The sequence below is a fragment of the Gastrolobium bilobum genome, unplaced genomic scaffold, assembly GCF_033153095.1.
Source record: "Gastrolobium bilobum isolate Gb01-03AN ecotype WA unplaced genomic scaffold, APGP_CSIRO_Gbil_v1 utg211162, whole genome shotgun sequence".
NCBI lineage: Eukaryota > Viridiplantae > Streptophyta > Magnoliopsida > Fabales > Fabaceae > Gastrolobium > Gastrolobium bilobum.
Window position 1 is genome coordinate 32,735 of NW_026898434.1, and position 16,122 is coordinate 48,856.

The 16,122-nt window shown below is 36.4% G+C and overlaps 1 protein-coding gene across 1 annotated transcript in view; it reads right to left on the reverse strand.

Moving 5' to 3' along the window:
* The window catches only part of LOC133316313 (exosome complex exonuclease RRP44 homolog A-like), a 28,236-nt gene extending 12,501 nt beyond the window's left edge, over positions 1-15,735 (reverse strand). The window contains exons 1-4 of the mRNA XM_061518052.1: positions 15,673-15,735; positions 15,104-15,210; positions 3,755-3,809; positions 3,535-3,634 (exon numbers count right to left, since the gene is read on the reverse strand). Coding sequence (XP_061374036.1) covers positions 3,535-3,634; positions 3,755-3,809; positions 15,104-15,210; positions 15,673-15,735 — 325 coding nt within the window. The remainder of the gene's footprint in view (positions 1-3,534; positions 3,635-3,754; positions 3,810-15,103; positions 15,211-15,672) is intronic.
* Positions 15,736-16,122: the final 387 nt, after the last annotated feature.

Below are 16,122 nucleotides of genomic sequence, written 5' to 3' on the forward strand. Positions count from 1 at the left end.
CATGAGGAAGTTTACATGGATCCACCTCCTGGTTTTGAAAAAGGGGATGGTTCTGTGTGCAAGTTGCAGAAGTCTCTCTATGGACTTAAACAATCTCCCAGAGAATGGTTTGGGAAATTTACTCAAGCTGTTAAGGGAAGAGGGTTCACCCAAGCTCAGACTGATCACACCTTATTTTTTAAACACTCCGACAAAGGAAGAATTGCTATTCTGATCGTTTATGTTGATGACATAATTATCACTGGTAATGATAGCGAGGAGATAACCTCTTTAAAAAAATGTTTAGCTGACCAGTTTCAACTAAAAGATCTTGGATCTCTCAAATATTTTCTTGGCATGGAAATTGCTCGGAGGAAGGAAGGAATTTCTTTAACTCAGAAAAAATACATTCTAGACCTGTTGCAAGAAACAGGTATGCTTGGGTGCAAGCCGGCAGAGACTCCAATTGAAGCTAATATCAAGATGGGTGTTGAGGACGGGGAAGATGTTGATAGGGAGCAGTACCAGAGACTAGTGGGGAAATTAATCTATTTGTCTCACACTCGTCCTGATATTGCTTTTGCTGTGAGCATGGTTAGCCAATTCATGCATTCTCCTAAGGAAAAACACCTTAGTGCTGTTTATAGAATTCTCAAATACCTCAAAAATACCCCTGGTCGAGGAATTTTCTTTAAAAATGGGCACAAAAGGATGATTGAAATCTATACAGATGCAGACTGGGCTGGCTCTGCAATGGACCGAAGATCTACTTCAGGATATTGTACTTATGTCTGGGGAAACCTTGTGACCTGGAGAAGTGAGAAACAAACTGTTGTTGCAAGAAGCAGTGCAGAAGCAAAATTTCGGGCTCTAGCCCATGGTATTTGTGAAGGAATTTGGTTACGAAGGCTTCTAGAGGAGTTGAAGATCTCTTATTCCCTACCTATCAGATTATATTGTGATAATAAGGCTGCTGTCAGCATTGCTCAAAATCCTGTTCATCATGACAGAACAAAACATGTGGAAGTTGATCGTCACTTTATCAAAGAGAAGTTAGAAGAAGGTAGTGTATGCTTGACATATATACCTACCAAGGAACAGACGGCAGATATTCTCACCAAAGGATTACTTAAGCCGACCTTTGAGAATTTGATCTGCAAGTTGAGAATGATCAATATATATCTCCCAACTTGAGGGGGAGTGTAGAATATGTAGAATATTCTAGATAGTATTTATTGATGTAGTTGGTAGTTGTATATTTAGTTGGTAGTTGTATATTTATTGATGTAGTTGGAGGTTGCATATTTATTAAAGTAGTTGAGGTAGTTGGATGTACTCAATATAAAAAGGTCCCACTGGGTCTCTCAATGAATCAAGAAAGTATTATTTAGATAAAACACTTCTTCCACTTCTTCTTTTCTTCAGATAGAATCTCCTGATTCTGTTTCTTTTATGTACAGCTAGGTGTAGTTATTAGCTCCTATGTTTTAGGGATTTCCTATCTGTAGGGAGAGAATTCCTCTCCTAGTTTTTTAGGCCTAGATTAAGGTACATCCATTAATGTACAGTGTTTACCCTAATTCCTTATTTGTACTACCATCTTGTAATCAACAGAAAAAGGAAAAATACAATGTTTTATTTATGGTATTAGAGCATGATCTGAGCCAGGGTTGATTACAAACTTCATCATTGCTTCATCCATGGCAAACGACCAGGAGAGTGGCACCTCAAAGGTGGTATCCTAATCGAAGATTGGAACCAACCCGCTCGAAGGCCTTGTTCTTCCTATCATTGGCTACAAACCGAACAGCCAGAACTTCATTCAATGGGCCAGCTTAATTCAGATATTTCACCATTGAAAGGGAAGGAAAGAGTACATCATCAGTGATGGCAAACAACCGGAGAAAGATGATCCTAGTAACCTTATAGGTTCAATCCACTCTCAGCTCAACTAAATGTGTAGATTTCAATAGATCAAAGAAAGTGAAATCTCTGTATTCTGATATGGAAAATTACACCCACTATAACAATGGAAACAGTATCAACAGCAGATTAAAACAGAGACAGAACAATTAATCAAAAGGCTCCTCACTCTCCTAGGTACCAATTCCAGCAAAGACTACTCAATACCCCCTCTCCTTCCATTCAAGCCTATTTTAACTAACTCCTGCCAGCATTGCACTCTGTTGAGGGCCAATTTGGGAATTCCAAGCTGACTCATCACTGGGCCTGGCCCACACACTCCTTTTCTTATCCCTCCCATACACCTTAGTATGCTGGTCCATATCACAACCACAAATGAGACTCGAGAACAGCCAGGTGATGTCATTGCTGCTGAACACAATTACCAACAGGATCTACAAGTTCCTTCTTGGACTTAATAAGAAGCTTGATGAAGTAGTGGGACAATTGTTGGTACCAAGCCACTAGCAAAGGTTCACAAATATTTTCTAAGTTGATAAGGGAAGCTCAAACTCTTTGCCTTAGTTAGAAAATCTCAGCCATGTCAGCTAAAGGACATCAGTCCAATCAGCCACCTTTTCAACAGGAAAAAAAAAATATCGAACTTGGCGTGAATTGTAGAAAGACAAGCCACACAGAAAATACATGCTGGTTCAATAATGGAAAACCGGCAGTTGAAAAGTTGTCTTATGGAAGGGAAAAGCATGTCAATATACCCTCTTCATATAAATTTGAGACAGACAAGGTAAGTACCAGCATGATGGCTACTAATTTACCATCTCAATTCTAGGGAGATGTCCTCTCTCCATCCTACTTAATCAACGTTCAACACCACACAATTGTAAATGAAGTTCTAAATGTAAAGATACTAGTTTGGAAGATTACTAATGGCTATTGCTTATTTATTATTAAGAGGCTAATTGTTTTCAGAAAATGGCTAACAGTTGCAAAAAGGGTTTTAATTAAGGCTATTTTCTATATTAAGAGAAATCTAATTGTCCCTTTCCCCAAAAAAACTGTGTACACCGTCCTTCATAATAATTTGAACTTTTTATGCCCCTCTTATTATCATTTATCAGTCCTTAAGATTAATTAACTTCATAAATATCTCTTCATTTGATGTCACACTCATGCTTACATATCATGACACATCGTACCAGATTGATATCAGCTAATGCATTAAACGTGTAGAAACATCAAACAAAAAACAAAATAATGTTAATTTTCTGAACTTCCAGCATCCCAAAAAAGTAAAGTAATTAAAATCGTTCAGGACACCAGTGTTAATCTAAAGGCAGACATATTCATGGACCGAGCTTTGTGGTTTAAATGATATCAACTAGCTGGTAAATACTTCCAGAATGGGTTCCTCTAAATGATGTACAGAATGCAAGGGACACAAAGGACACATAGGTAGCACGATCTGGAAAATGTGACAGAGTATCAATAGATGACAGGTCATTCATTCTTCTTACTATGAACAATCTAATGGCACCAGTAGAACTTCTTATCCAATTCGAATAACACAAAATTGCTCACCTTCTAAAACCTCAAAAAGAATAACTAAATGACATTAAGAGGTAAGAAGACTACCAATATCAAGGGGATTATGAGTCTCTGTGTCAATTTGAAATTTGACTTCAGCAGATGCAAGAGTCAAAGCTCCTCTCTCAATACGCCTTAATCTCATTTTCTGATAGATCATAAACAAATTCATAACTTTCAGGAAATTTCATAACAGAGCATGCAAACACAACCATACTTATAAATATATATGTGAGTAAAACATAAACCTGCATCCATAAATCCGTACCTTAGCTAAACTATTCATATTCCTCAAATCTGTAGTTAGTGGATCCATCAACCGACTGTCCGAAGAGAACACAAAATACAGTAACCAAACTACTTCATGAAACTAAAATTGCATAATTAAGTAAAAGACTAGAAGAAATGATCAGCCATCCACAAGGCAACAAAAGAAATAGTCATTTTAGCGCATTAGAAGTGAGCATAGATCAATAATCAGTTATTATTTCTAATCACAACAGTATAAAAAGACAGTAGTTTGAATTGTTAGTATGAACATGATCCCAATCATTTAGCATGGGCTTTTATTTAAGGGAAATATAAGTATCATGTTGATGGAGAAAGAGAATGCTTCATGCAGACCCTTCGAACAATGTGCACCATTTTATTTTATTTTTAATTTTTTTTTTTAAATGGTGGACCCCACTAATGTGTCTATAGCATGAGGTATCTCCTATATTGCACCATGAGAAGTCCCATTGTTTTTCTATCCATCAATTCACATTTTAATAAAATATATTTATTTTTACTAATCAAGATTTATATTATACACTTTAGATAAATTATAATTTGCATGATCTTATAATGTAATATAAAAATAATTTGTTACCATAATATGTATATATATATATATATAATTTACAATTTACAATTTTATATTAAAATAGAAAATTACAAAATTATTATTGTTGATTTATTCATTAATATTTAGAATTCTCTGACATAAAATAAATCATATTAAATAATATATGAGATAATTGATCTTTTGAAGTAATAAGAATGACCTTAAAAAAATGTGTTTGGCTGTATTGTTATTAATTTAGATACTTTGATTGAACTAGTATGTTACTTCCTTTATGTTCCTTGAATCCTTGACTTGAATGTGTAGTATTATATTTTATATTCCTCATTTCCTCCTATTTTAGGTGATTTCTTATCTTATAGCATTTATATGTGGTATAATTTATTAAAAGTATTTATATGGATTTCACAGTAACAGCTTTACCACTACCCGCTATAGCGTTTTGGGGGTCGGCTATTTACTCTGGAACAAGATGGTTCGTTACTTTTATTGATGATTGTACTCGCATGGGTATTTTTTATGCGTGACAAGTTAGAGGTGCCAGCCTTATTTGTTCAATTCTATCACATGATTCAAACACAATTTGGTAAATGTTTTAAACAATTATGGTCTGATAATGGCACTGAGTACATCAATCAACACCTATCACAGTTTGTTAAAGACAAAGGCACGATTTATGAGTTCACATGTGTTGATACTCCTCAATAGAATGGAGTTGCTAAAAGAAAGAACCATCACATGCTCGAAGTTACACAAGCCTTACTTTTCCAAACTTCAGTTCCCAGGTCTTATTGGGGAGAGGCTATGTTAATTGCGGCTTATCTGATCAACTGACTCTCATCCCGAGTTCTTGGTTGTGTAAGTCCTTCTTTTCCTGTCTAGCAAAGCCTACAATCTCGAGTTTTTAGTTGTGTGACCTTTGTCCATATTCATAAATAACATCGAAGTAAGTTGGATCCTCGGGCTCTTAAATGTATCTTCTTGGATTATACTCCAAACAAAAGGATACAAATGTTATCACCTTCAGAACCGTAAGTTTTTTGTTTCCATGGATGTTACATTTCATGAAGATATGTCATTTTATCCTCGTCCTCACCTTCAAAGGGAGAGTAATTTGGAATTTTCAACCCTGTCTTTTGAGCCCGAGCTTTCTCCTTTGCCATTACCTTCTCAGTTTGCCTCAAAGCCTATCATTGTATCGCATGATGAGCAAGATTCAACAGATGACAAAGACGTGAGCCTTGGCAGCCTACAAAAGTGCATACTAAAGAAGGCGCCAAGGACACCTAAGTTGCTATATCAGAGAAAGAAAAACCCCACTCTACCAGTAGCTACCACCAACGTCTGAACCATTGACTGGTAAGTACTGAAAACACAATTGTCCCTATTTCTGAGCCTGACACTAATAATTCTGCTTTTTTGTGACTTGTTGATTGCCTTAATAAAAGGAAGAAGATCAAGTACTCAATACCCTATTTCTCAATATATCTTATCTAAAAACCTTTCTATACAGCATAAAAGTTTCATTTCAGCCATATGCGCCGGATGCGAGTTGTGCTGCCTCGCCTCAAGAACCCGCTCCGAAACGCCATTGCGGCCGCATTTGCGGCCAAATAGCAGCCATTTGCGGACCCTAACCCTTTCCTCTCTATCATCAATCTGCGAGAAATGTGTGGATGAGAAAGAGTGAGAAGAGAAGATGCAGAATGTATGTATCCATTCTGGAGAAAGAGAGAGGAACGTCGTCGTGTCCTCTACAAACAAACCTAGTTATTGGAGAGAGAGAAAGAGATAAACGTCGAACCTCTGGTTATGGGAGAGAGAGAAAGAAAGAAACGTCTTTTCTACTTTCCCACTTTCAATTAAATGTATCCACATGTTTCAGATTTTCATCCTTTTCAAAAAAAAAAATTCTATAATTTAATTGGCTGTTTTTACTTTTTGTTTTTTTCTATTGTTTTAAATTTGCAGTTTACAATTTTGTTATATTATTCAAATTTGCAGTTTATCTCTTGCTGCTCACTTAAATTGGGTCAAAAATCAATATAATATGAAGAATACATTCCTCAATGGTGAATTAGAAGAAGTCTACATGGAGATTCCACTAAGGTTTGACTTTACAACTGTTGGAGACAAAGTCTATAGATTGAAGAAGACCATATATGGCTTAAAACAATCTCCCCGAGCTTGGTTTGGAAGGTTTACCAAAGTCATGATGTCGTTTGAATATAAGCAGAGTCAAGGAGATCATACCATATTTTTCAAACATTCTCAACAAGGAAAACTTAACTGTTCTTTTTTATGTAGATGATATCATTGTAACAGATGATGATCCAATTTGAGAGATGACTTCTGCAGGAAAGATTAACTGCCAAATTTGAAATCAAATACCTTAGGGAGCTAAGATATTTCCTGGGAATTGAGGTAGCTTATTCAAGCAAGGTATTTTTATTTGTTAGCATATATATGTACTTGATCTTTTGAAAAAGGATGGAAAGCTTGGGTATAAAACCACTAGCACCCTTATAGAACAAAATCATTTGTTGGAGATTGAGGAGACTTCTCCACTTGACAAAGCACAATATCAACGACTTGTGGGACCACTAATCTATCTAGCCCATGCTAGAAGAAATTTGATCAAAGTTGTTAGCATAGTTAGTTAGTTCATGCACAATCCAAGGGAAAGACACTTGCATACTATGGAGAGAATACTTCAGGACCTGAAGGCTACTCCTAGGATAGGGTTATTGTTGTAAATAATCGTATTTGTTTATTTATTTATTTATTTTCATTCAAGAATCTTCTTTGGGCTTAGCCCATTAGGTTATTTTGTCTCTTTAAATAGAGAGCAATTGTACAGATATAATACACAATTTTTATCAATAAGATTATCTCTTTTTTTCAACTTGGTAACAGAGCTCTCGAAGGGCTCTGCTTCCGCAATTGCTGCCTTTAGAGCAGAATCCAATTTGTTAGCTTTCGACGCCACTAGCCGTCATCGGAAAAATTTTCCGGGGACCTTTTGGACCAAGAGGACCATTTTTTGACTCTGTTTTTCCAGATCTATCAATCTACGTACGTTTCTAGCAGTGGGTCTTTCATCTCGTCATAAAAAATCGGATCTTTTTGGCCACTCGCGCCTCCTTTGATCAGATCTGATTATTTTACTCTCTTTGTTCACGACGTGCACTGTTCATCAACACTGTTCACCGCGCGCACTGTTCATCAACACTGTTCACTGGGTACTGTTCACTAAAAAAAAACTATTCCAGGACAGAACTGCTTGGTTTTGTCTCCTCTTTCCAGATCTGTGTTTTTCTCTTCGGTCAGACAACATTTGCATTTGCGTTTATGTGATTTTCACCTCAACATTATGGCGGGTTCAAATGGTGAATCTTCGGAATTTATTTCTATTCGCCGAGATGAGTTGGAGCGGATTCGGACTATGCTTGATTCTCTGAGTAAGCCATCTAATACTAGTGCTTTGACTATGACTGCTATGAGCTCCACTACTCATTCTTTTTTTTCTTCTTGTACTGATTTTAAACATTCTTGGATTATTGATTCTGGTGCTACTGATCATATGGCTTGTTGTGTTGACTCTTTCTTTCTTATAACCCTACTATTGGCACCCATACAATAGCCGTAGCTGATGGCTCACACACATCAGTTGCGGGTTCTGGTAACATATATTTACAGTCTTCCTTACATCTCCAAAATGTTCTTCATGTTCCCAAACTCTCCACTAATCTTCTTTCTATCCGTAAAATTACCAAAGATTTGAATTGCATTGTAACTTTCTTTTTCTTCCCTACTCACTGTGTTTTTTAGGATCTCGCCACGGGAAAAACGATTGAGGATGCTAAGGAGCAAGGTGGGTTGTACTAACTGGTGCCAGAATCTTCTGCAAAGTATGCTAAAGATCACACCTTGTTGACTCAGTCTCGGTCTATTTCCGACTCTTTGTTTTGGCTCCATCATAAACGCTTAGGGCATCTTCCATTTCGTTTGCTCAAGTCTTTATTTCCATCATCATTTTTGTCTAAGTCTGTTGAGTGTTTTCATTGTGATGTTTGTGAGTTTACTAAACACCATCGTGTTTCTTTTCCTTCTAGTAACATTAAAAGTGATGAGCCTTTTGATCTTGTTCATTCTGATTTTTGGGGTCCTTCTAAAGTTCCTCATCCTTCTAGTAATAAATGGTTGGTTTCTTTCATTGATGATTGCACTCGTGTAACCTGCGTTTATTTAATGCATGAAAAATCTGAGGTACCACAATTTTTCTTTCGATTTTATAAAATGATTGAGACCCAATTTGGAAAAAGAATTAAAAGACTAAGGTCTGACAATGGTACCGAATAAGTCAATCAGCGTCTTTCCAAATTCATCCAAGATCAGGGCATGATTCATGAACTTACTTGTGTGGACACCCCTCAACAAAATGGAGTTGCTGAGAGAAAGAATCGTCTTGAAGTTGCTCGTGCCTTACTTTTTCAGAATCATGTACCCAAGTGCTATTGGGAAGATGTCATTCTTACTACAGCTTTCTTAATCAACCGCTTGCCCTCTCTGGTCCTTGACAATGTAAGTCTTCTTCACTCAATGACTTCAATCTTTCCCTTTTTTCCCTCTATGCCAGAGTCTTCAGCCACGAGTGTTTGGGTATGTTGTCTTTGCCCATGTTCATAAACATCTTCACAGTAAGTTGGATCCTAGGACTCCCAAATGTATCTTCCTTGGTTATGCCTCTTATAAGAAAGGCTACAAGTGTTATCATCCTGCTAGTCAGAAATACTTTGTCTCAATGGATGTCAAATTTTATGAATCTGAGTCCTTTTTCCCAAGTCCTCATCTTTAGGGGGAGAGCAATTCTTCAGTAGATTCATCACCTTCTACCTTTGAGTCTGGACCTTTCATGTCTTCTCCTACACCTCTTTCTCTTGTTTCTGATTCTTGTGTGTCTGACCCATCTGATACACCGGAAATACGGAAGATTGTGACACCTGAGTTGGTATATCACAGGAGAAAGCAGCCCACACTGCTTTACCAGCAACCTCAATCGTATGAACCACTGGTAAGTCCTAAATCTCTTGTTTCTGATCCTAATATTTCTCCTGTTTCTGAACCTAATAATGTTGCCTCTAATGATTTGCCTGTTGCTTCTGATAGCTTACCCAGTACCTCTAATGACTTACCTATTGCCCTAAGAAAAGGGAAAAGATTTTGTACCCAACACCCTATCTCTCATTTTGTCTCTTCTACTAACCTTTTTGTGCAGCACTAGATTCTATCTCAATTCCAAAATCAATACATGAAACATTAAAAGATAAGAATTGGGCTCGAGCCATGCAAGATGAGATGAATGCCTTAGAGAAAAATAAAACATGGGAGGTTGTTGATAGATCTAATGGAAAGAAAGCAGTAGGGTGCAAATGGGTTTATGCCTTGAAATATAATTCTGATGGTACTCTTGAGAGATATAACGCTCGGTTAGTTGCCAAGGGTTACACTCAGACCTATGGCATTGATTATGAAGAAACTTTTGCCCCAGCTGCAAAAATGAATACTCTGAGAGCTTTGTTGTCCCTTGTTGCCCATTACAACTGAGATATGAATCAATTTGATGTGAAGAATGTTTTCCTTAATGGAGAGTTAGAAGAAGAAGTCTATATAGAAAACCCACATGGCTTTGGCTCTATGGATGGAAGAAAGAAAATTTGCAGGTTAAAAAATGCCTTGTATGGATTGAAACACTCTCCTCGTGCCTGGTTTGGGATATTTACTAAGGTTATGTTGGCCTTAGGATATAAACAGAGTTAAGCAGATCACGCACTATTCTTCAAGCACTCCCAAGATAGGAAGCAAACTGTGCTCCTAGTATATGTTGATGATATTATTATAACAGATGATGATATTACGGAGAAACATTTTCTACAAGCACGGCTAGCCTCTGAGTTTGAAATTAAAGATCTTAGGAGATTGAAATATTTCTTAAGGATAGAGGTAGCTCATTCAAAGGAATGAATTTTTATCAGCCAGAGGAAATATGTCCTCGATCTTCTTAAATAAGCGGGAAAACTTAGGTGTAAACCCTCTAGTACTCCTATTGAGCAGAATCACAAGATGGGTTATGAAGAAGAGAGACCTCCAGTTGATAAAGGACAATATCAGTTGTTAGTTGGGAGACTAATATATTTGGCTCATACTAGACCAGGTAATGGCAAGAAGCTGTTATAATATGCTGTCAGTATTGTAAGTCAGTTCATGCATAATCCAAAAGAAAAACACATGCAGGTAGTGGAGAGAATTCTTCAATATCTTAAAGCCACTCCTAGTAAAGGACTTTTATTCCGGCGTAAAGGCAATCTCTCTTTAGAAGTTTATACCGATGCTGATTATGCTGGATCCGTAACTGATTGTCGATCTACCACTGGTTATTGTATGTTTCTTTGTAGTAACCTAGTTACATGGAGGAGTAAGAAGCAGGACGTGGTTGCCAGATCGAGTGCTCAGGCTGAATTTCGAGCTATGGCTCAAGGCGTTTGTGAGTTATTGTGGTTGAGAATTATACTTAGTGATCTTAAAATAAGATGTGAAGGACCTATGAAGCTGTTTTGTGATAATAAGTCAGTCATTTGTATAGCTCATAATTCAGTTCAACATGATCGGACTAAGCACATTGAGGTCGACCTCCATTTTATCAAAGAGAAACTTGATAACGGGTGGATCACCACTACAGGCTTGATAACGGGTTAATCACCACTCCATACATCCCTTCTGGACGTCAATTAGCTGATATTCTGACAAAGGGACTTCCTTCAGAAAGGTTTCAAGAGCTTACTAGCAAGCTAAGAATGATAAATATCTATTCCTCGGCTTAAGGGGGAGTGTTGTAAATAATTGTATTTGTTTATTTACTTATTTATTTTCATTTTAGAATCTTCTTTGGGCTTAGCCCATTAGGTTATTTTGTCTATTTAAATAGAGAGCAATTGTACAGATGTAATACACAATTTTTATCAATAAGATAATCTCTTTTTTTAAACTGTTATTATTTCAGAAAGGAGGAAACATCTCCCTAGAAGTTTACACTAATGCGGACTACACAGGATCTATAATTGATCGACATTCAACTTTCAGATATTGCACGTTTCTATGTGAGAACCTAGTGACATGGAGGAGTAAGAAGCAAAATGTAATTGTTCCGCCAAGTGCAAAGGCAAAGTTTTGGACTATAGCTCTAGGCATATGTGAACTATTATGGCTGAAGATTATTCTACATGAACTCACATTAAAGTATGAAGGACCTATGAAGCATAGTAGTTAAAAGCGGCACTAAAGCGGCGCTACCCGCACCGTTTGCGGGTTGCGGTGGTCGACCGCGAGAAACAGCTTCACACCGTTTCGAAAAGTAATCGCTTCTTTAGCGGCCGTAATAGCGGAGGAAATCGCGTTGTTTCGGCAAAAATCGTGGCTGAAATGGAGTGCTCTCTCTCTATTCTACGTTTTTAAATGGAGCGCTCTCTCTCTCTTCTGCGTTATAAAGATTTAGACGAGAAAGAAACCCACGTGAGTTGTATAATTTGTTTTGAATCTGATATTTATTATAATATTATTTCCCACGTGACTTTTATTTTATAAAATGGAGCGCTCTCACTCTCTTCTGAGTAATGGGCAGGACACTGAAAAGTGAATATATTTTTTATGAGTAAAGATATATAGTCAAAAACTGATTTATATTTTATTGGTAAAGAATTAAATCAAAAGATATTATGTTATTTGTGACCGACATATTTTTTTATCCTGTAAGATATATATATCAAATTAAGAGTCATTTACAATTACAATCACTTTGGAAAAAACAATATTATCTAGGATTCTAGGTCAACAGCGTCTCTAGTCTACCTTTATCTCTTGACTTATCTCTTATTCATCTGAACTGCTTTCTCTTTTGACTGGGAATCATCTCTTCCCTCTTCGTAGGTAACGTTATTTATTTTTATTTTAATTTGCTTTTTTTTCTACCGTCCTATTTTCTTTTTCTTTTCTAGGTTTTTCTGTGGATTTTTTTTTTACTTCTTCCCTTTTTTTGTGTTTTCTTTTTTACCTCTTCCTTTTTTTTTTCTTACCTTCTATATTTTTTTTTCTGGCCTCCTATTTTTTTTGTCATTAAAAATAAAAAGATCATTACTAGTATGTCGTCTAGTGATATACATTATATTGTAGATGACAAGGATGATTTGTGGTCCCAGACAGAAAAATAACGAAATTGAAATTAGCTTTTTTTCCTTCCTTTTCTAAAATGTGGTTCCGGGGACAGAAAAATATTGAAATTTATTTTATCTTTTTTTCTGATTTCTATTTTATTTTTTGTTTGCGTCTATAATAATAAATATAGCTAGTGATGGCATCCAACAACAGCACACAAGAATCTCCTTCTTGTGCTTTGGTTAAATCCCCCGGGTCCTTATCGAGATATAGCATGGCAATGGAATTCCTTGAAGGATATTAATAACAAAAGAAACGTGACATGTTATGTTGGGGTTTCATTTGCAAGGTATGGGACTTGGAGTCCCACATTGGTTGTATGAGCAACTAATGTGGGGTTTATAAGGCCTTGGGCACTCCCACCCTTTGAGCTAGCTTTTAGGATGGTGCATCCTAAGGTCTCATCAAATGTACCAGGGCTAAATTACACCAAATGGGGATAAAGGGAGATGTAGAGCCACCATGTAAGAAAAAAAACCCAGAAGTAAGAAATGCTTTGAAGGAAGCATATGAAAAGCTAGCTGATAAAAATGCTTCCCTAAATGAGCTACAAGAAGATGATGATGAGCTTGAAGAGGTGGAAGAAATCCATAACCTTAGAACTGGAAAAAAGGGAGTAACACCCAGTAGTTATTCCTCTGTTGTTGCTGCCAAGAAAGGCAAGACTGTGAAAGGTCCCATGGACCTACTTCTTTTGAAAAAACCAGAAAACAACATCAAGTTGGGGAAAAGGCAAACAAGTATCAATGATGCCTGTGATAGAGAAGCTAGAGCAAGAATAATTCAATATATTGAGAGGTTTTTAGTAACGAATGGAATACCTTTCAATGTTGTACGCTCTAGAAGTTTTAGGTTGATGGTTGAAGTAATACAGAACTATGGTCCTCATTTGAAGGTTCCATCTTATTATAATAAATGTAGAGTTACACTCCTTCAAAAGGAGTTAGAGTACACACAACAATTACTGAAGGAGCGTGAGATAGAGAGAGTAAACTATGGATGTTCTATTATGTCTGATGGATGGACAAATAAGATGGCTAGAACTTTGATCAATTTTTGGGTGAATTGTCCATTAGGAATTATGAATTGTTCCATCTTATTATATGAAGACTGGTGAGAAATTACATGAACTTCTGGACACTTTTGTGATGGAGATTGGTGAACAAAATGTTGTTCAAGTGGTGACCGACAACGGAAGCAATTATGTTTGGCTGGTAAGAGACAATAAACTCGTTCAATTGTTAATATTTCAATTTATTTGTGACTCATTTTCTTAATTAAGTTTATGCTTGTGATATTAGGGAAACTTTTACAAGCCAAGAGATGTCATTTGTTTTGGACTCCATATGCTGCATATTGCTTGGACTTGATGGTAGAAGACATTGGAAAGCTTGATCGAGTAGGTTTCATTTATAATCATTCATTGGCATTGAACACTATGCGGAAGTTCACAAGCAAAACAGAATTGGCGAGGCACGGAGTGACAAGGTTTGCCACCACATTCCTGACATTGCAAAGGTTGTATAAGTAGAAAAACAACCTCCGAAGGATGTTCACTTCTGATGAGTGGTAAAATCTAAGACTGCCAAAGACACTAAGGGGGAAAAAGGCAACTGATATAGTACTCAGTACATCTTTTTGGAATGACGTTTATTGTCGTAAGGCTATGGGGCCTCTTGTGGGTGTGCTGAGGATGGTTGATAATGAAAAAAAAGCCAGCAACGGATTACATTTATGAAGCAATGGATAAGGCCAAAGAAGCAATTCAAAATGCATTATCTTAACCCTCAATATTTTTATTCTAATCCAAAGCTTGATGAAGATTTAGAAGTGGTTAATGGTTATTTAAAATGCTTCGAGAGACTAACTGCCAATGGAGATGAGATGGACCAGGTTATGGATGAATTGGAACTATATAAGAAAGCTCAGGGTCTCTTTGGCATGGACTCGGCCAAAAGACAAAAGGATAAAAAGGGATGTTCTGACCAAAGAACTTCCCACCGATAGATTTGAAGTACTTACTAACAAATTGAGAATGATAAATATCTATTCCTCAACTTGAGGGGGAGTGTTGTAAATATAGAAAATATTTGTATTGGTTTGTTTCCTTTATTAGCCAGATTGTTTCATTTGAGTCAGATTGTATTCGAAGATTGGGTTTACTCCTTCAAGCCTATTAGCTTCTCTACAAAAAGGTACCCATTGTATAGGCTTTATTACACATTAAATTAATAATATTTTGTTCGTTCTTGTTAACTTTAACTATCAGAATCCGTACCCTATAGCTTATCCTTTTGTTTATTTTTCTAGAATCACTCAAGTCAGTACAGCTATTTCATAACCAATGATAGCAGGCACTTACTCTGGGATAACAAATCCTAGAACAGAAACATTCGTCATGTTATATACTTTTTTATTTCAGTCATAATTATTACAAATAGTGCTAAATTAAAAACATGCCAATCCATATCAATACAAAGGATATATGGAGAAATAAAAGAATACCTGTCATCCATCCTAGCTTGTGCCTCAACATAAGACAATGCTGCAGAAGATTTAATGACACTTTTTGTATATCTGCTGGAAATAATGTCCGCCTCAGGTGTCATTTCCTGAACATTTATAAATAGCTTAAGTGCATATCAATGTAGACAATAAAATGTACTTAAATATAAATTTCTTCAGTTGACATCCTTCTTTTGGAACATTCAAACTATTCTGTAAACATATTAACATTTTGATCATATCATTAAAGACTGATCCGGTTCTGAAAAATTAGAGCTGGGATTTGTAATTGAAAAGAAAAACAAGGAACAGGGCAAATGGGAGAGTTGTTTTATTGAATAACCAGACAAACAGTACAAGCTATGAAAACTTAACAAGGGAAGGTCCCTTCACTCTGGGAAAGATTTCTCTATCTAACCAATAAGCAAGAAACAATTTATTACATAGTAAGTGCCTAAACAAGAAACCATTTATCCCACACTCCTGCCAAAAACAAGCACCTAATGCATCACACCCTAACAGAATGTCCAGCTCTTAACAAACTTCCTATTTTTTTATTACATTCTTACGTGTATAAACCTTCCAACTTGTTCCATAGGCTGCTCCTTGTGCTCTTCCTTTGACTTTAACATTCGTATCAAAGACAGCGTAGATATAATGAACTTGGAAGAATAATAAATAGTCAATATAAATGCATATGCCCTTTCTGCATATTCCATACTCAGAAGATGGAGACCCCCACACCCTAGGTTGGTACCTGTGGACCAAGGCAGAAGCAATACTTTTTTTTCTCTAAAATGTTGATTGCTACTAGTTGGTCAACTAAATATGAACAGGATTCAACTTCGTGAACATATGTGGGCTGTACAGCGACAATAATATATATATATATATATATATATATATATATATAGAGAGAGAGAGAGGGAGGGAGAGAGATATATATAGGATCCTTTAACACCGGTGTTAAACTTTGAAATTTGACACCAAATTATAACCATTGATTTCCGTCAATCAAC